The sequence below is a fragment of the Schistosoma mansoni genome, chromosome 6, assembly GCF_000237925.1.
Source record: "Schistosoma mansoni strain Puerto Rico chromosome 6, complete genome".
Classification (NCBI taxonomy): domain Eukaryota; kingdom Metazoa; phylum Platyhelminthes; class Trematoda; order Strigeidida; family Schistosomatidae; genus Schistosoma; species Schistosoma mansoni.
Genome location: NC_031500.1, coordinates 15,018,032 through 15,038,535, shown reverse-complemented (window position 1 = coordinate 15,038,535; position 20,504 = coordinate 15,018,032). Strand labels below are relative to the sequence as shown.

Sequence of the window (20,504 nt, the reverse complement as noted above, 5' to 3'; positions counted from 1 at the left end):
ATTAGAGACTGACCAGTTGCAGTCCTAAACACATCGATGGGAAGATCCAAACAAACAATACTAAGTGAATTCAAACTTCACCCCATCGCACAAGCAAGTGGCTATCAGGACTCAGTGGCCGAGTGGATAACGCGATGGCGTTTGAAGCGAGGGTACTGGGTTCGAGTCCCAGAGTGAACATCAACTCTGAGATGCAGGTACATCCAGCTGACGAGTCCCAAATAGGACGAAACGCGCGTCCTGGATTCCACTGCTAGCCACTATCCAACTCTGCTTACCAAAGGATAGATGAGTTTTTCTTCATGAAACTAAACAACTGTTTGATTCAATTTATTGGATGGATTTCATGAAGAATTGGTTGATTTGAAGGTAATGTTTGTTATAGATTAACTCTAGATGAGATGCCATTGACAAACAGATAGTGCCTGACAGTTATTTACACCTGTAGTGATCTACTTTTCTCGACGAGAACGCTATTGGTATAATGGAAACAATTATTATTATTATAACCAATTGTACCAATGATTGTTTTACTGTACTCATTTTGTTTAACTGTATCAAAAGCACTTTCGTTCCGTTGTCCATCTTGTCCGTTCGAACTTTCTTACTCTCTGCTCTTTTTGCCTGTACCCATTGGCACATCTCGGTATTCTTTCGATACTACGAGATCTCCAATAAATATACTTTATCTGGACCAGCTACAGCCTTCTGGTTTACGAGTTATCAAAGGAACCAAGTCGTTTTCGGGCGCGTAATCTTACTGTAGTGGTGATCATAGTCAATTGAGACTCGACGTCATCTACACACCTTCCTCAAACACAAACTTCCTTAAATTTGAGACTATAATAAAATTATTATAACTGACTGATCATTGAGTAATGACTAGTGTTATGTTAGTCCAGTTCTTTAATGATAATCAAATCTTGTCTATAAAGCTGTAATTTCGTCAAGGATCTAAATGATTATGCATCACATGCTCTAAGTTGAGATGTTTGGCAGTTGGAGGTAGTCACTATGATACCCTAGACATCAATATTTTTCAGTCTCGTTTTGGATATTCTTCATTGATTTTTGGTCAGTTCTTGTTGGTATATATTGATAATTCGAACACTTACTAATAATTATATAAGTATCATATTCATTGAATTAATTAATGACTATCTGGACTTGGTAGTTCAGTGGACAACATGTTGCTTTTGAAGTAAGAGATCCTTGTTTCCACTCTCAGTGTGAATATTGATATTGGGATATAAGTACATCCACCCGACGATTTCGAAAGTAGGACAAAACGCACGTTCTGCTTTCCATTAATAGCCATAATTCATCTATGCTATCGAATCGTCATCAGTAATTTATATGACTTTTGTTTGCCTTCATATAAAATATCACTCATATGTAAATATATTGTCAATTTATTTGAAATGCTTATTACACAAATGCACCACATTCTTCAATTTACTTCCATATATAATTTACTGAGTACAATGTCTAAAATATTGTAACCAACAAATAGTCAATGATTAGATGGATGTTAAATACACTAGAATTCATCCTAGTGGAATTGTCAAAATACAGTAGTGTCGTACACAGGTTTTCCATGGTGTTCTAACTTTAATTCGCTCATGAACCCAACTAATAAATTACTACAATCTCCACAAAACCTCCTTTATAATAATAATCATTATGTGCTCACTAGTGACTGGCTTCAATAAGTATTTCCTGGAGTTCTAGTGAGAAGCTGTGAACAGACGAGTTCAACCTGGTCTGTTGTGAGATAGTAACTCAGTGAAGTCAATGGTGGACGGTGGCTCAATTTCTTGGATTGGTTTAAGTTAGAAACTAACAACGTTGGATGCCGGCTCAGTGGTCTAGAGGTTTAAATACTTTATTTATGAGATGCTACGGCTACATTTCAGGCTATTTGACAGATTGTGTATTATTTTCCATTTATGGGACTGGGTGGAGAATGTGACGAGGTGATCAGTTTAACTTATGGAATCAATGGATTCAAGAATGTTGGGCAAATTATACTATACTCATGATCATGAGCGACTTATGACTCATCCAGGAAACACTAGTTTTGATTTGATAAGCAATCCCTTGTATGTTAAATTATTCAATTATTCGTAAAGGAAAAAAGGTTAAGTTTACATTGTAGGGCCAGTGAAATGTCACTGAACCGTAGCCAAATCAGCCGGCAGTTGGGTCACTAAATATCAAATAGATAATCGATCTCCGTCAAGATCAAAGACAATCAACACGCATCAGTTAATCATACGCCATGGACTGGCCCATGCGGCAGTGGTTCTACTTTCGCTTGTATCTACTTTAACTAATAAATTCCTGTAATAACATCCTTTGTGTTGCACAGTCTTCAGAGCATCCATGGTCCCTTGATACGTCGATGGGGCAATCCACGTAAGTTGCTGATAGCGAGGTGTGACTTCGAAGTTAGCTTGTTCGTTACACCGTTCCCGTCTAACTCGAGTAGGCCTCCAATCATTCTACATAGATCATCAATGTTAATGGTCTACAGCATGTTAGGAGTTGAACTAGTGTTGTGTGCTAAAGTTATAAACATATAAGCTTTTTGTCATCAACAAGCATTAGCTTTCGTTCAATAATGTTACACAAACACTTTTGATAATGAACTGAATCAAGAAAAGTACTTTCACATAAAATCTGCATTGACAGCAAGTATTTCTTGTAGTCTAGCTTAAGCACCGTGTCATACTCGTTCAGTTTGCATAATAGATATTTTGATTGATTTCAAGCATTTTAGGAATCCAATATAGACAATTTTTACTTAGTTAATCATAATATAGAAGTTATCTAGCGCTGCAATTTTAATTCCTTTCAAAAATGTACGGGGCACTGTCTTGATTCTGAATGTTTCATATAAGGCCGTAAGTAAAGTAAACTTTTACTAAAAGTTGTTTAGGACTATGATCTGTTGGATTATCACAACAACCAAGTTAAAGATCTAGAGAAAATGAAACTCAGTTGCTTATGACGTTATCTAAATCACTCAGAATAGAAATAGATGAAAACCCTGGATTAGTTTACGCTTTCATTCTTCATCAAAATGAGAGGCTACACTTTAAACTGAATTGTATTTTCTATTAAATACATACACAGTACATTTATTACTTTCTTTTCTATGCAATCAATGTTCCTCAATTATTTTTTCACAACATTACCATTTTATGAGCAAAGATGGATAGTTGCTAGCAGTGGAATCCAGGACGCGCGTTTCGCCCTATTTGGGACTCGTCAGCTGAATGTACCTAAATAACAATGGGAAGATACAAGTAAACAAGACCAAGTGAATTTATTACCATTTTATTTGTGTAGGTCATAATTTTCTTACTGCCAAGTTGTGCCAGAATTTATGAGTAGTATATAAATAAATGTAACTCCGCCTGTAGCTCCTCCAGGGGCTACTGCCGGTCCCAAGCCCGGGTAAAGGAGGAGGGTTGGGCATGGGGTTAGCGACCCCATCCCGTAGAAAATCAACTCGCTAAAAAAACGCTAACCAGAAAAAGTAAAGTAAGTATAAATAAATGTGGTTGGTCGATTATTATGACATTATCAGTTGGTTTAAAATAAAGTTGTATGTGCATTATTTTCTCTAAAAGTGCAATGTGTCATGTGTTTATTTACTTACTTACTTACGCCTGTTACTCCAAATAGAGCATCGGCCACCGACCAGCAGTCTCCAACCTACTCTGTCCTTCTCCTTACCCTCTAGTTCTATCTTATTTTTGTTCATTCTTCTCATGTCTGTCTCCATTTCTCAACGTAATGTGTTCTTTGGTCTTCCTCTTCTTCTTTGGCCTTCAGGATTCCATGTGAGGGCTTGTCTCGTGACGCATTTTGGTGACTTCCTAAATGTGTGTCCTATCCACTTCCAGCACTTCTTCCTGATTTCTCCCTCCATTGGAATCTAGTTTGTTCTCTCCCACAGTAACTTGTTGCTGATAGAGTCTGGCCAACGGATCCTGAGTATCTTGCGCAGACAACTGTTAATAAAAACCTGTATCTTCTGGATGATGGCTTTCGTAGTTCTCCACGTCTCCGCCCCATACAGTAGAATTGTCTTGACATTTGTATTGAAAATTCTGATATTGGTGTTGGTTGTGTCATATAATTGGGAACAATTTAAACAATCAAACATCTAATGTAACTTACATTATTTTTACAAAGAGATTCTATCATATACGAGCCGGTAAACAACCCAATGAGTAATGATTGAAGCGTTTAAATCACTTCACAGTACATTTTGACTCATTATGGGAGCGGTTATTCCTGACTCCATCATTAAAATGTCTTCACAATACTACAGGATAAGATCGCGTTATGATTCCATATTAATCATCGAGTCGTCAATCACGGAATTTTTCAACGAAATAAATGATAACACATCTAGTTATCGACATGTTTAGAAAGAAGCTAGATGATAAAAAATATTTTTGATGCAAATACAAATATAGACTAACTGGTTTAATGTCAACAATTATGAAGATTGGCAGATTAGCTGCCGTGCTTTTTCAGGCTAAATATGACTCATATCCTATTGTATGGATTATATAGAGAATCCAATTGTATTTAACCGGATTTCAGTTGCTTAATAAAATTATTAACTTATATTGGAGATCGAATAATGTTATGGTCGATCCTCAGCCGAATAAAGGAAAGTTCGGTATGGGGTTAGAAAAACTATTTCATGGAAAATGAAATTTCTTAAAATATCCTGGGCAGAAAAATTAATTAAACCATTTAAACTTTGTTCTAGGAGTTGAAGGATCAAAATTTAGAAGAATTATGAAGTCTCATGATAAAAATGAAAATTTAATAACAGCGTAGTAGGTGGGTAGAGCACTCTGAAGAATTCATGAATAGACCAGTCCAACTGAATTCATCCAACATCGAGACAACACACACACACACACCCCATATCTGGTACACCACCAACAATTGAATAAATAAACAAGGCATTAGATTAATCAAGAATGGGAAACTAGACAGCATACCAAGTGAAGTACTCAAGTCAGATAGGGAGGTAACTGCAAAGTTGCTTGATATTCTCTTCGGAAAGATTTGGGAGGAAGAACAAATATTGACAGACTAGAGAGAAGGATACCTCATCAGGATGTCAGAGAAAGGAGATCTGAACAAGTGTGAGAACTCAGCTACAGAGGCATCACACTATCATCGGTACCAGGAAATGTTTTCAACAGAGTGTTGTTGACACCAATGAAAGATTCACTAGACACCGATGTTTGAAATCAGTGGGTTTATTTTCGTATGAATCGATCATGCACTGACCAAATAGCAATATTACGAAACATTTTTGAGCAGTCAGATGAGTGAAACTGGTCGATATACATCAACATCGTTGACAATGTGAAAGCATTTCATAGAATATATATCTAACATTAACCTTGGTTGACTAATTTATGAGAACCAGGAAGTACTTGATAATTGTTTCGTTCTGGTATGGCACTCTGCACAGAGCGCATCCACGTGCAGACGAGGAAGAGGTACATTAAATATTCTTATTTCATTTTGAAAGCAAGCTTCGTGTTGAACAGATGATATTGGTGGAAAGCCTAATCATTTCTTCAGAAAAATCAAATATTGGATTTCGATATACGTAATGACGGTTCGCAACCTTCCTATTACGCAAACACATCAGTATAATGTATTTCTCCAGTCTATCGTCTTTATGTTTCACACTATTTTTGTCATTCTATTTCCTCTAGACAGATCTTTTTGTCCTTTGATGATGGCAGCTAGACAAAATTGACTTTTTCATTCTATCGTGTTCGTGGGTTATCATTAGCTTCTCTCTCTCTCTCAATCACTCACCTACACACGTACGCATATACATACACATACACATATCTTTCAAGGAAAAAGGAGAGAGGGGGAAGAATGATGATAGAGGGACAAGACAGTAAAGTCTCACATGACCTACAGTTACCCTCAAACTATGAATGAAAGAATAGTCAATCATTTACTCGTCATTCCTCTGAACTTCGGTAGAATTTTCTAGCTCAATTTGGTATGAATAATATTCGATATGCAACTCACCGACTAACTAGTGTAATCTACACAGAAGGATACAACAACAACGAAGCTTACTGTTTGATTAGATGATGTCTGATTACCTCACTTGTCTATATGTTGAAAGTATATGCTGTTTATTTAGGTATGATAAAATCTATCGAAGTTTCATGGTTCATATGCTACTACAGTTTACATTCGACACGCCACCCAATTTACAAACATTCCATTAACGATAATTTAAAATTTCAAGCAGATAAAAAGTGAATCATAGTTGAAAGCGTGAGTCAATTGAAGCTAGACCATTAGGGAAAACTTGGAAACACTAGACGGCTGTTTCATCCTATTGTGGGACTCCTCAGCAGTGAATCAAATGAATCTGTGATAAATAAAGCTTTCATAGTAAACCAACTACTACATAACCTATTCAAGTAAACCTCAGAAATTGTTTGAATCGTCACAAATGTGAAGTATTCCATAGGTGATAAAAAAGAAACCTGACATTATATGATACACACATGGATAATAAAATTAAAAAAAAAGTAACTCAATAAAATAGATATTGTTACGTAATCTTTCTTTTTCTGCCCAGAATAGTGTACATAAACCAATGGTAGTTAGTTCTAAAGATAGTTCAATATGTACAAAATAGAGAATATTTTATGATAGGTAGAATAGTAAACCAGACATCGATTTATATAGTAACTATAAAGGTCAGATAAAAACTGTTCAACGAGATTACATGGATAACTTGGATTTTATGAACGACAGTAAAGATAATGATCATTGAAATCACTGAGCATATGAGTGTTTAGTTACCTGTTGATTAGATGGATAATTTTAGTAAGAAAATATACAATTAATTATTGATTACTAGATTGTGCAACACGAAGATGAACATAGGTGTGACATCGTAATTCATACTTTTGAACAAATGATGCTTTACATTGATCACAAACAAATGGTCGTACACCTGTATGTCGATATATATGATCACGAAATTTATTTCTTTTCAAGAATGCTTTACCACATTCTTTAAATGGACAAACATAAGGTAACTTCATTCCAGAATCCCAACTTGCCATGAGAATAGATGGTTTAGGAAGAGTTACATTTGATTTGGGTGCTATAAGTGGGAGAGTATAATTTTCATGAATATTCGATGCTATAGATATTTCACTTGTAAGTTCCATTGATTCTGTTGATTTAAGTAGCATATCTGGTGAAATAGTAGTTATTTCAGAATTACTCTGATTATTCAATCTTAGTTGAGAATTATCAAGACTTGTTCCGAATATGTTACCAATCATAGAAATAGGATATTGTGCCAGTCGTTTAGAACGTTTACGGACGTATACATGGGTTATTTCATGAGACTTAACTCCGGATAGTCGTGCGAAAGTAGCACCACAACCAGGTTTTCGACAAACGTAAGGCCTTTCACCAGTATGTGTTCTCAAATGTTCTTTTAGTTTATTCAACTCTGAATAGGATCTACTGCATCCAGGAAATGTACAAGTATGTCGACGACGCGGATCCTTATCGACTGATGAATGTTGAGATAATTTATGTCTTTTTAAATCCTCCTCTGAAAAGTATTTCATACTGCAGTTCGGTGCATCACAAGATATCGGACCAGTACCAGTATGTGTTGATATATGTAGGTTCAAACGATATCGTCTTGTGTAAGATTTGTTACATTCTGGATATATACAATGATACTTCCTCAGTTCTGTAGCAGACTTAATACTGGACGAATCTTTGGGAAAAGGAACTACTACAGATGATTCAGTATCTGTAAGTGTTAAGCTATTATTATTATTATTTGTTTTCATAACATTCTCCATTGAATCGTTTACATTGATAGGATATTGATCCAGTCGTTCGGAACTTTTATGGATAGATATGTGTGATAGTTCGTGAGATCGGACTCCAGACAATTGAGTAAATGTAGCATTACAACCAGGTTTTCGAAAAACGCAGTGTCTTTCACATTTGTGCGATCTTAAATGTAACTTGAGTTTGGTGTATGACGAATAAGATTTACCACATCCAGGATATGTACAAACATTTCGAAAAATCAAATTTGTAGGAAGAGATATAGTTGATTTTGGTGCAATAGGTGGGAGAGTACGATTTTTCTGAATATTCAGTGTTGTTGATGTTGCATTCCTCGTTTCCACTGGTTCAGTTGATTTAGGTGGCACATTTGGAGAAATAGTAGTTATTTCGGAATGTTTCTCTGAATAGGATTCGTCGCATTCAGGAATTGTACAAGCTTGTTGATGACGCGAATCTTTATTGGCTGATGAATGTTTAAATAATTTATGTCTTTTTAAATCCTCCTCTGAAAAGTATTTCATACTGCAGTTCGGTGCATCACATGATATCGGACCAGTACCAGTATGTGTTGATATATGTAGGTTCAAACGATATCGTCTTGTGTAAGATTTGTTACATTCTGGATATATACAATGATACTTCCTCAATTCTGTAGCAGACTTAATACTGGACGAATCTTTGGGAAAAGGAACTACTACAGATGATTCAGTATCTGTAAGTGTTAAGCTATTATTATTATTATTTGTTTTCATAACATTCTCCATTAAATCGTTTACATCGAACTTTCTAATATTATATATTAAATTATTACTTTCAGCTTGATTTCTACCCGATGACGGTGAAAACGTAATATTCTCAACATTCAATGGTGTCACAATTATACCATTATTATTATTATTATTGTTCGTATTGAGAGTTTTAGCAGACGAGACAACTGTACTGGTAACACCAACATCACACAAATTATTTGGTGAAGTAATTATACCTCCAGATGTATTCAGTCCTAATCCCGATATGTACGTAGATAACGGAATAGCAGATAACAAATTGGGAAGTAATGATGCTGTAGGGATTATTACAGTGTTGACACCACTGCTACTACCATTAATACCAACACCAACACCACCACAACCAACACCAACACTAACATTAACACTACTAACACTACCATTAATACTAGTGTGGTTATTATTATTGTTCACATTAATACCATTAACATTACCATCCATCACACTGCTGTTCACGATCGGTGCACACATTGATCCAGCTAACTGACTTATCATGTTCACTGTGGCACAATTCACAAGCACAGCAGCAACAAATGGATTCAGTGCATTCGCAGTATTCTGTACAATATTACTCGTCAAATCTGTCACACTAGTCACATTAGGCATACTCATTCCTGTTGAATTCACAACAGGAGAATGAAGCCACAATGTAGGCAATGTATTGGAAACAACATTCGGCATTTGCACACTCCCTGATCCATTCATTTTACTCGACAGTATAGGTTGAAGTGGAACATTTTGTATGGTGGCAGCACCATGTGGTATACATGTTAGTAAATTCTGAATGGCATCATTCAGAGGTAAAATTCCAATAGGTTTGACTGAATCTGTGGTTACAGTGACTGCAGTTTCATTTCCAGTGGGTTCATCCAATTTAATATTCGACACTGGGATGTGAGATTCACTTTTCATATGAGATTCATTTGAATTCATATCTTCATCATTCTCATTGTAATCTTCTTCCGTATAATCTTCCTGTTCTTTTTTTAATACTACATCATATGTTATATCTTCCTGTTTCATACGATCTTCATCTGGATCTGTAGGTCCAATAATAACCTTCTCACCACCGTTAAAATCAAGACAATTTTCTATTTTAATAGATTGAGATGAATGTTGTGAATTAGTAGATAAGTTGAATTTTGAAGATGATCTCATTGATGGAGGCATGAGAGTAGGTCGATGTAGCATGATTATGATTTTGATTTAAAATATCCACAGATATGCATGCATATGAATTCAATGAAATTACAAATGGTAATCAGTAATGTATGTTTTGAGCAACACGATATTTGAAATGATCCGTTCAGAAATTATAGGTCAAATCAATGAATTCAATAATCCTCATATTGCCCATTAATGTATATTTTGATTAAATAACAAGCGGTAAATGTGACAAATACGATGATTCATTTTCGCCTACAAATTTATAGCATTAAGTGATAGAGTTCACCGGACCAGTTTGGTTTTTGTACCTCTTAAGACTAGTAACCATATCTTTGTCCAATAATACAACGACCAAGAGCTTTTTAATGAATATCGTAGATCTTATTGGTTTACATAGATCCTTATATCCCAGTTAACCAATCAGAAAATGAATTGTTAAAATAAATTTTTCCTTATTTTACTCTCGTCCTTGCCTGAAATGTTCAAAGAATATCTGAATCAACCCATGACCTGAACGAGCCAAAAATAAAGAAAAAAAGATCACTGTATGTAGGATACTAGTTGGTATTTTGATTATATACTGAGGAATAGGTGCAGATATAACTCATGTTAATTTCGTAAAGTATGTGTCAACAATTAGTGAGTCAAAAATATAAGCTTACAGTTAGAGCAATATATAACATAAATCAAGTATTCAATGAATACAGAATTATATAACAAGTCCATGATAATAGATTTCGAATTCTGAGCTTTCTCACTTGTTCGCACTCATCACATGCCTACTTTCTTAAAAAAGCATTTCTACTTATATTGGTTTGGATTATTTATTTATTTATTTAAACACATAAATATTAGTACAAAGGGGAACCAGATATATATGCGTCACACAAATCTAATTCGATCTGTGTGAGGACTGTGATACTGCTCGGGCACCCATACAGGTGGTTTCCTTAGGGGGCCACACCCTGAGCCTTTGATCTACAGATCTGATCCACAAGGCAGTGGAGCATCGTAAGGAGATGCAGTCCCATGGTAGCCGGTGACCAATCATTGGTTCATACGCCATTTATTCCTTCAGGACACTGGAGCCCATGTGCACCATTGGTTCGGAATCACGGTTTTCCAACTTCCTTAGGTGAACTTTTCGTGTCCACCAACCCGGTTAAAGCGCCAGACATTCGCTTTTGATCCTCTCAATTTCGTAAACAACAGTAATGCCACTGTGAGAAGGCAGTGATTAAGACTTCGCTGGCAGTGGCTGTATACTTATGACCATGTGAGAGCATTTGGAGAGGGCGAGAGGACTCTCCCCGTTCTCGGCCATACCAGGGCATTCGGGGGCCGTGTAGCAACAATTTATTAAACATAAATAATATTAAATGTCGTTTAAAGTGAAGGAATTTCAACACTCTTCAATATCACCTATGAACTACGTAAAAATCTCCCAATATTATTTTGTAACGACTTATATTATATTTTGACAATCACGTTTCTTTGTTAGACATCAGATTTTTATAAATTATTGGGTTTTCTTCATTGATTAACGTAAGACAGTATGATATTGTGCCGTCTGAGGGCCTTTCTAAGATAGTATGTGTTATATCTTGTGGCCGAGTGGATGCCTAGTTGATGTGTGACGCAATAAGACCGCCAAACAGGGAGCAGCGAATTGTCGATTGGAACAGTGACACGAAACCCGTACGAGCAGACTAGAGTGCTAACCGGTCCTGCGATCTGCCTAGCCCAGCCAGTTAAGTCCAAAACACCAATAACAGCTTCAGTGGTATGAATCATTATTTACAAACACACTGGGTTTCTATACAAACCAAAGTAATCAATAAACTGATTATAACTCAAGAATCGTATGATAATAAGTCAAAGGTTAAAATAAAGCTAATGATAAGAGAAATACGAATATGAATAGTTCAGTTACGTAATAATTGTACAATAGGAAATAGGCATATTACATTGATCCATAAATAGACCTAAAAGTTACCATTCGTAATTCACCGGGGGATATAATAGTATGAATTCAGTCTCACATAAAAGTTCACAAAATGCATCACCTCAGGATCTGAGAGCCGTAGACTCCTTGAAGGTCGAAAACGGAGAAAAACAGAGTCAGATTATCTAGTTGGAGAATTTAAGAGATATAAATGAAAATCTGTAGTAATCGTGTAAATTCATTCAGGTTTGATTTCCCTATTATTAGAATATTGAATACTAACAAGTACCTAATATTAGTTATATAGTGTGACAACACTAACCGACCCACCTGCTTCTACAAGGTCCTATTTTGCTTATAACTGACTGACTGACTGACTGAGACAACATTATTTTGTACATCTAATTCTACGAATGTATCCTTTCTTCACGAAATATATCTTCTACAAAGGACAGACCAAATATGCACAACAGTGGAATCGCAGAAACACGTTTCGTCTTATTTCAGACTAGTCAGTTGGATGTACTAACCACATCCCACAGTTCATATTCACTCCGAGACTTCGGAAGTATATATGCCAAATAAGAATGATCGAATTTCTGTCGAAATACCAACAATCGAATGATTATAAACTACCACGACTTTTTTGAAAATATCCTCTATAATTAATTTCTTCTTCACTCCATTGAAACTACTGTTATTTCAACTCTTCTATTACTCATCTTGTTGATTTCCACTCTGACCTTACAAATATGATGTCCCACTTCATTTTCACTTTTAATCCTGTCTAGTCAAGTAATTTTAAGGAGATTTCAATATTAGGAAGTAAACAAGTGATCAGAATTTATGAGCGACGAAGATTTTCTACTAAGGTATAATTTGAAAAATACTAATGTGAATCATGACTACACATCATGTGGAAGGTGTAAATTTTCATGATAAGTCATTCAATGAATCATGAATATGAATATGATTAAAATAATCACTGAATAAATTAAACGAGTTAACCATTGAAAAGCAAGAAGCACTGGATAATTATTTCTACCTGGTATTGGTCTTTTCAATACTGAGACCACATGACCTCGTTATGGATTGAATCAAGCACTAACAGACTTCGTGGTATGCTTGTTAATTGTAGGTCAATGGTTTAGTGAGTTCTTTGGAACGCACCTCTGAAGACAAACCAGCCATTCAATATTCGCTGACATCATACTTCTCTAACTGCAATCACTCTGTTCTGTAAACTCAAAAAAACTGAATAGATAAGAGAAACAGAAACAATGAAAATCGAAGTGCACACACATGTAATCTGATAATATTTCTCACTGATTCCTGACTTCTATTTTCTTGCACATATTCTTTAGTCAGTCCAACAAATCAATTCTATTGATCGGTTGTTACTTTGTGATACAAATGAAAGAACTGATCACTCAAATATTATATCATCATATATATTTCTTTTTACTTTGATTTGTTTAATGTACAATGATCTGTTTGATAAACATTTACTCGGGATTAGTTACCAAACATTTTAGTGAAACTTCGGAAGAACTCTCACATCTCTCATGAGATGTTGACGATTATTTATGACGATTGTAACGTTTCACAATTAGACTGAAGGAGTGTGTAGAGTAACTTATGAGTGGAATTCTGGAAAAGAAAAGAAGAAGAGAAAAAATGTGAGTCAACGGATCAGTAGGCACAAGAAAATTCCTGTGAAGAATGGAAAACTTTCAGTGAGAAGTCAGAAAACTGCAAGAGTGATTGATACAACATCAAGACAATCATGGACATCAGATATTGATGAAAACACTGAACGTGTACGATCGTCTGTGTTTTCTGATTGTCGATTCGCCGTTCACGTAATTGCTCACGAACTGTGTTTGGGGAGATCGTCTCTGCACACAATTCTTGCAAAACATTAAGGATTACGAAAGGACATGAAACAATGATACAGTTGGAGAGTCTGATTCCTGATGATTCCGAGTTGTGTTGAGAATAATGTAAACTGAGGTGGGACAAATGTCTTACCACGGATCAACAGTATGCTGAAGGAGGTAAGAGTGAGGCACATTGGGTTCTGGAAAACCAATTATCGATAAATTCGTCCTACACATTCATTGAATGATCTAAGTGACTTTCACCAAACACGCCACACTACTTACAAGTTATCTGTTGCACAATACATCTTCATTTAATTCATTTAATGAGAACAATTTACGTTCTGTTGTTATGACAACACACTCACACCACCCATGCAACATTCGTCCAATTATATCGCATATACAAGTGTAAATTATATGAGATAGACTGATATCATTGTCATTGAATGACACACAATGATAGCTTGGAACAGATACCTTCAAAGCCTCAAATGCCCTGGTACGGCCAAGAAAGGAGAGAGTTAGCTCGCCCTCTCGAAATGCTCTCACATGGCCACGTGAATACAACCAAATCAGGGAAGACCTGCTCATTGCCTTCTCGTGGCATTACTGTTGTTTACGAAATTAAGAGGACGAAAAGCGAATGTCTGGCGCTTTAACGGGTTCGGTCGACACAGAGAGTCCACACCTAAGGGAGTTGGAAAACCCTGATTCCAAACCAATGGTGCACATGGGCTCCAATATCCTGAAGGGACAAATGACGAAACTTACTATTTGATTAGATGATGTCTGATTACCTCACTTGTCTATATGTTGAAAGTATATGCTGTTTATTTGTGTATGATAAAATCTATCAAAATTTTGTGGTTCATATGCTACTACAGTTTGCATTCGACACGCCATCCAGTTTACAGACATTCCACTAACGATAATTTGTAATCCTGATCATTTGATTTATGACTGGTGAAATTAAAATATGATTGGATAATGAAGATATATATACAGACAAATTCCTGCCTAATGCATGAACTGTATGTTATCAATTCTTTATCTACACTCTGTGTTGGATGGCTACCTTTTATGTTGAATAAGCCAACAATTGGCTTGCAATCTGAATTTATATTTTTATTTGCGGGTCTTGCATTTGGTATAACATGTTCGCCATTCTAAAAATGGTGTATTGATCGTGTATCATCCAGTCTTCCAATCGTATTAACTCGGGTCTAGGTTTTTGTTATTGTACTATATCTCAGTAAACAGTATAATCACTTATTTAGACGTTATATTGTATTTAGAATGTGGATCAACTTATTACGATAAACAAAACCTACAAAGTAAAACAAACAAGGTGACCGGTTGCAGTCCTAAAAACATCATTGGGAAGATCCAAACAAACAATACTAAGTAAATTCCAACTTCACCCCTTGGCACAAGCAAGTGGCTATCAGGACTCAGTGGCCGAGTGGATAGCACGATGGCGTTTGAAGCGAATGGTACTGGGTTCGAGTCCCAGAATGAACATCAACTCTGAGATTCAGGTACATCCAGCTGACGAGTCCCAAATAGGACGAAACGCGCGTCCTGGATTCCACTGCTAGCCACTATCCATATTTGCTTATAATGTTTGTGAATTAAGGCTATATCGAGGCAATACGCACAGTATGCACATAAGCCGATAAGAGACTGACAAGTTGCAGTCCTAAAAACATCAATGGGAAGATCCAACCAAACAATACTGAGTAAATTTCAACCTCACATACTGTTTGAAATTATCAAGTCCAACATTGGCATTGATGCCTATACATGATAATACTCAATAATGCTGAATATACAAATGGTTGGTCGGGTAGAAGCACTACAAATCAATGAAGCAACTACAATCATTATTATACTTCATCGTCACAGACAATTAATAATGGGTAATTTTTTTGTACAAAAATGTTACCGATCATTATATAATCGTTAAAATCATAATCAAATCATTCATGGTGGGTAACACTATTTATCAATACAATCTGTTACCTGGTCATCAGTATCATATGGTCGCACATTTGTTGATTCTTCAGTAACTCCTTCCATTTTGATTAGTACTGGCTCTTCTTCAACTTTAAGAGTACTGATAGAAACAGGAACAGTGGAGATGGTGGGATTTGTAGTATCCGAAATAAGACTGGTTGCAGAAACCGGTGTAGTGACAGTGGGAATAGTATTAGTAGTATAAGTTGCATAAGTAGTAGTAATAGTTGTAGTACTGACAGGAATTTGACTGTTTGCAATAATAGATTCAAGTGTTTCATTTGTTTGTTGTGGAGTTGTGAGAAAACGTGATAAACTTCTTGGTTGTGCACCACGAAGGTGGATAATACTGTGACGACGTAATTCATACTTTTGAACAAATGATGCTTTACATTTATCACAAACAAATGGTCGTACACCCATATGTCGACATACATGCTCATGAAGTTTGCTTCGTTTCGTGAATGCTTTACCGCATTCTTTAAATGGACAAACATAAAGTAACTTCATTTCGGAATCCCAACTTGCAGTGAGAATAAATGGTTTAGGAAGAGGTACACTTGAATTTGGTACAACAAGTGGGAGAGAACGATTTTCATGAATATTCGGTGCAATAGATATTTCACTTGTAATTTCCATTGGTTCTATTGATTTAAGTAGTACATCTGGTGAAATATTAGTTATTTCAGCATTACTCTGAGAATTCAATTTTAGTTGAGAAGTATCAAGACTTGTTCCGAATATGTTATCAATCATAGTGATAGGATATTGATCCAGTCGTTCGGAACTTTTATGGATGGATATGTGTGATAGTTCGTGAGATCGGACTCCAGACAATTGAGTAAATGTAGCATTACAACCAGGTTTTCGACAAACGTAGTATTTTTCACATTTATGGGATCTTAAATGTAACTTGAGTTTGCTGTATGATGAATAAGATTTACCACATCCAGGATATGTACAAACATTTCGAAAAATCAAATTTGTAGGAAGAGATATAGTTGATTTTGGTGCAATAGGTGGGAGAGTACGATTTTTCTGAATATTCAGTGTTGTCGATGTTGTATTCCTAGTTTCCACTGGTTCTGTTGATTTAGGTAGTACATTCGAAGAAATAGTAGTTATTTCGGAATGTTTCTCTGAATAGGATTCGTCGCATTCAGGAATTGTACAATCTTGTTGACGACACGAATCTTTATTGGCTGATGAATGTTTAAATAATTTATGTCTTTTTAAATCCTCCTCTGAAAAGTATTTCATACTGCAGTTCGGTGCATCACAAGATATCGGACCAGTAATAATATGCGTTAATATATGTTGATTCAACTGAAATCGTCTAGTATACGATTTTTCACATCCTGGATATGTACAATGATATTTCCGCAATTCTTTAGCAGGCACAGTGCTAAACATTGTTCTAGAATCAGGAATTATCATATATGACTGAAATGATTCTGAGCTGACAGTTGTCACATTATTATCATTATTATTCTTAGTATTTTCAACAATTTTATTAGATGAATTATTTACAACGGATATTTCAGTACTATACATCACATCGTTCCTTTCAGCTTGATTTCTACACGATGACGGTGAAACCGTAATATTCTCAACATTCAATGGTGTCACAATTATACCATTATTATTGTTCGTATTGAGAGTTTTAGCAGACGAGACAACTGTATGGGTAACCCTAACATCACACAAATTATTTGGTGAAGTAATTATACCTCCAGATGTATTCAGTTCTAATCCAGATATATACGTAGGTAACGGAATAGCAGATAACAAATTAGGAAGTAGTGATGCTGTAGGAATTGTTACAGTGTTGATTCCACTGACACCACCATTAACACCAACACCAACATTACCAATACTAACACTACCATTAACACTAGTGTGGTTATCATTATTGTTCACATTACTACCATTAACATTACCATCCATCACACTGCTGTTCACGATCGGAGTACACATTGATCCAGCTAACTGACTTATCATGTTCACTGTGGCACAATTCACAAGCACAGCAGCAACAAGTGGATTCAGTGCATTCGCAGTATTCTGTACAATATTACTCGTCAAATCTGTCACACTAGTCACATTAGGCATACTCATTCCTGTTGAATTCACAACAGGAGAATGAAGCCACAATGTAGGCAATGTATTGGAAACAACATTCGGCATTTGCACACTCTCCGATCCATTCATTTTACTCGACAGTATAGGTTGAAGTGGAACATTTTGTATGGTGGCAGCACCATGTGGTATACATGTTAGTAAATTCTGAATGGCATCATTCAGAGGTAAAATTCCAATAGGTTTGACTGAATCTGTGGTTACAGTGACTGCAGTTTCATTTCCAGTGAGTTCATCCAATTTAATATTCGACACTGGGATGTGAGATTCACTTTTCATATGAGATTCATTTGAATTCATATCTTCATCATTCTCATTGTAATCTTCTTCCGCATAATCTTCCTGTTCTTTTTTTAATACTATATCATATGTTATATCTTCCTGTTTCATACGATCTTCATCTGGATCTGTAGGTCCAATAATAACCTTCTCACCACCGTTATAATCAAGGCAATTTTCTATTTTAATAGATTGAGATGAATGTTGTGAATTAGTAGATAAGTTGAATTTTGAAGATGATCCCATTGATGGAGGCATGAGAGTAGGTCGATGTAGCATGATTATGATTTTGATTTAAAATATCCACAGATATGTTTTGATGTAAATATAATGAAATATAAACTGATGGTGTTATAAATATTATACTTTGTTCATTGTATAAAATTTTGACGCACTACATTTTCGAGTCGATTAGACTTGTTTTTGGTTTTTCTCAATCAGACCGATGACTATCTCTTTAACCAATCATATTTTTGACCGTTATTAACGACCTGTAATCTGAAATCTTATTGGTTCACTTATTTCTTTTGACCCCATTGACCAATCATAATGTCAATAAAAAGGAATTAGATCGACCTTTTTTATATTACTGTACCATAATCTTCACTCAAAAACTCATTGTTAGCTGGATGAATTTGTGACTACAATGCACCAATGACGATATACCACTATCTTGACGTGTCATATAGGTCATTTGTGTTATGGAAGTGAGGAATAGTTGTAGAGGAATACAAAATACTATTAACCATATATTTGATGAATACAGAAATCCATACCTCGATAGCACAACAAGATGAACACCAAATTCATCGAAGTAGTTAATTTAGTTGTGTTAATATATAAAAGAAAAGTTGTATATAAGGATATAGTACAGGAAGGAAGAGAGATATGAAGTAATTTTAATCTCAAGGTTTAAGGGAAGATAAAAAGTTTATACACCTACGTCATTGTGATCGATTCTGAGCCATGTCACACAGAGTCTCCAACCATTGGTTACGATAGTCACGCGGACCCCAACCAGGTAGTCTGCATCTGCCAACATAGCTCAGACTAGAAGTTAGTGACTTCAAGCACTGATGCCACGTTTTGGTTTGGCCGCCTCTAACTCTTTACCAACCATCCCCTACACTAGTCAGCATAGCGCGTCGTGGTAATCGGTGTTCAGGCATACGTAACACGTGGCTCAACCATTTCAGTCGATGAAGATTTATAACCTCATCAACTGATTTACCATCATTCTCTAATGTCCTGCGTTTAATCTCACTATTACTTAGCCGATGATCCCAGCAGATGAGAGCAATATTTCTAAGGCATCTATGGTCAAATACTAGTAACCTACGAGTATCTTCTACTCTTAATGGCCATGTTTCACAGCCGTAAAGTAGGACAGAGCGAACTGCTGCTCAGTATACTCGTTCCTTAATTGATAGACGGATATCTCGTCTTTGCCATGAGTGACGTAAGTTGGCTCGTTTATTTCTACCTAACGGGATTCCTCTTTTAAGTTGCATTTTACGCGACATCAAACAGTGAAGTTCATTCGTTTATTTTAGTTACTACTTTGCTACTAATAATTCAACACCGATAAACGTGATTAGATACAAATCAAGGTTAAGGAATTTTCAAGGTACTGAGAATATCACTTCCTTCAGTAAACTTTACGGAAACATTTTGTGATAATATGTATAACAAGATTTTTTAATACCATATTGTATCTAAGCCGTGTATGATATAAAATGGGATGATCATTAGATCAATACATTAAAGGTCATTTAGTCATTTATTGAGTATTCTACAATTCATGTCACTTCAAAACAATTTCATCCACATAGTTTGAGTTGAAAGATCTTGATTCTAATAACAGATACACACCACTAACAGTATTTCATTCAGAGCTGTTGCCAGAATGTTTTTGATTGTGAAACTTAAGATTATGCAACCATTTTTAATATCACTGCTGGACTAGAACATAGATTAAGTTTTTCGATCCTGTCACTTCATATCCTTACAATGTTGAAGGAATGACTACAGTTTTTGGTATATATATAAGAATCGATCTTGACCAGTAGAACTTCTTCAAAATGTCATGTGTGGGTGTTGGTATAGAGTTCCAGACAAAATTAAAGCGGTTTTTTCCAAAAGAAATACATGGTTTTGGTGGAAACAAGAGTTATTAGAAGTTTTTCAATTCATTTAATTACAGTTTTAAGCATCTAGTTTACTAATAACTGGGTGGAAATCGGATTTTAATTTTTCCCATCATGTCAGTTGTTTAACACTGGCTAACGCTATAGTTAATATAGAATAAGATTACTCACTTTACAGAAAGGTGTTCACTCTTCTCGATATTTGAACAATCGGAGAAAAAACAACTCA

The 20,504-nt window shown here is 35.6% G+C and overlaps 1 protein-coding gene and 1 non-coding gene across 2 annotated transcripts in view; one reads left to right on the top strand and one right to left on the bottom strand.

Annotated features, from left to right (window-relative positions):
• Smp_147010 (putative zinc finger protein) overlaps nt 1-18,386 on the bottom strand; it is a gene marked incomplete at both ends in the record, with an annotated part of 34,176 nt that extends 15,790 nt beyond the window's left edge. The window contains 5 exons of the mRNA XM_018798379.1: nt 6,944-7,102; nt 7,373-7,771; nt 16,019-16,269; nt 16,546-17,458; nt 18,122-18,386. Coding sequence (XP_018653326.1) covers nt 6,944-7,102; nt 7,373-7,771; nt 16,019-16,269; nt 16,546-17,458; nt 18,122-18,386 — 1,987 coding nt within the window. The remainder of the gene's footprint in view (nt 1-6,943; nt 7,103-7,372; nt 7,772-16,018; nt 16,270-16,545; nt 17,459-18,121) is intronic.
• Smp_tRNA_00233_Gln_TTG.1.1 lies at nt 112-177 on the top strand. Its single transcript has one exon. It is a non-coding gene (tRNA).
• Nucleotides 18,387-20,504: the final 2,118 nt, after the last annotated feature.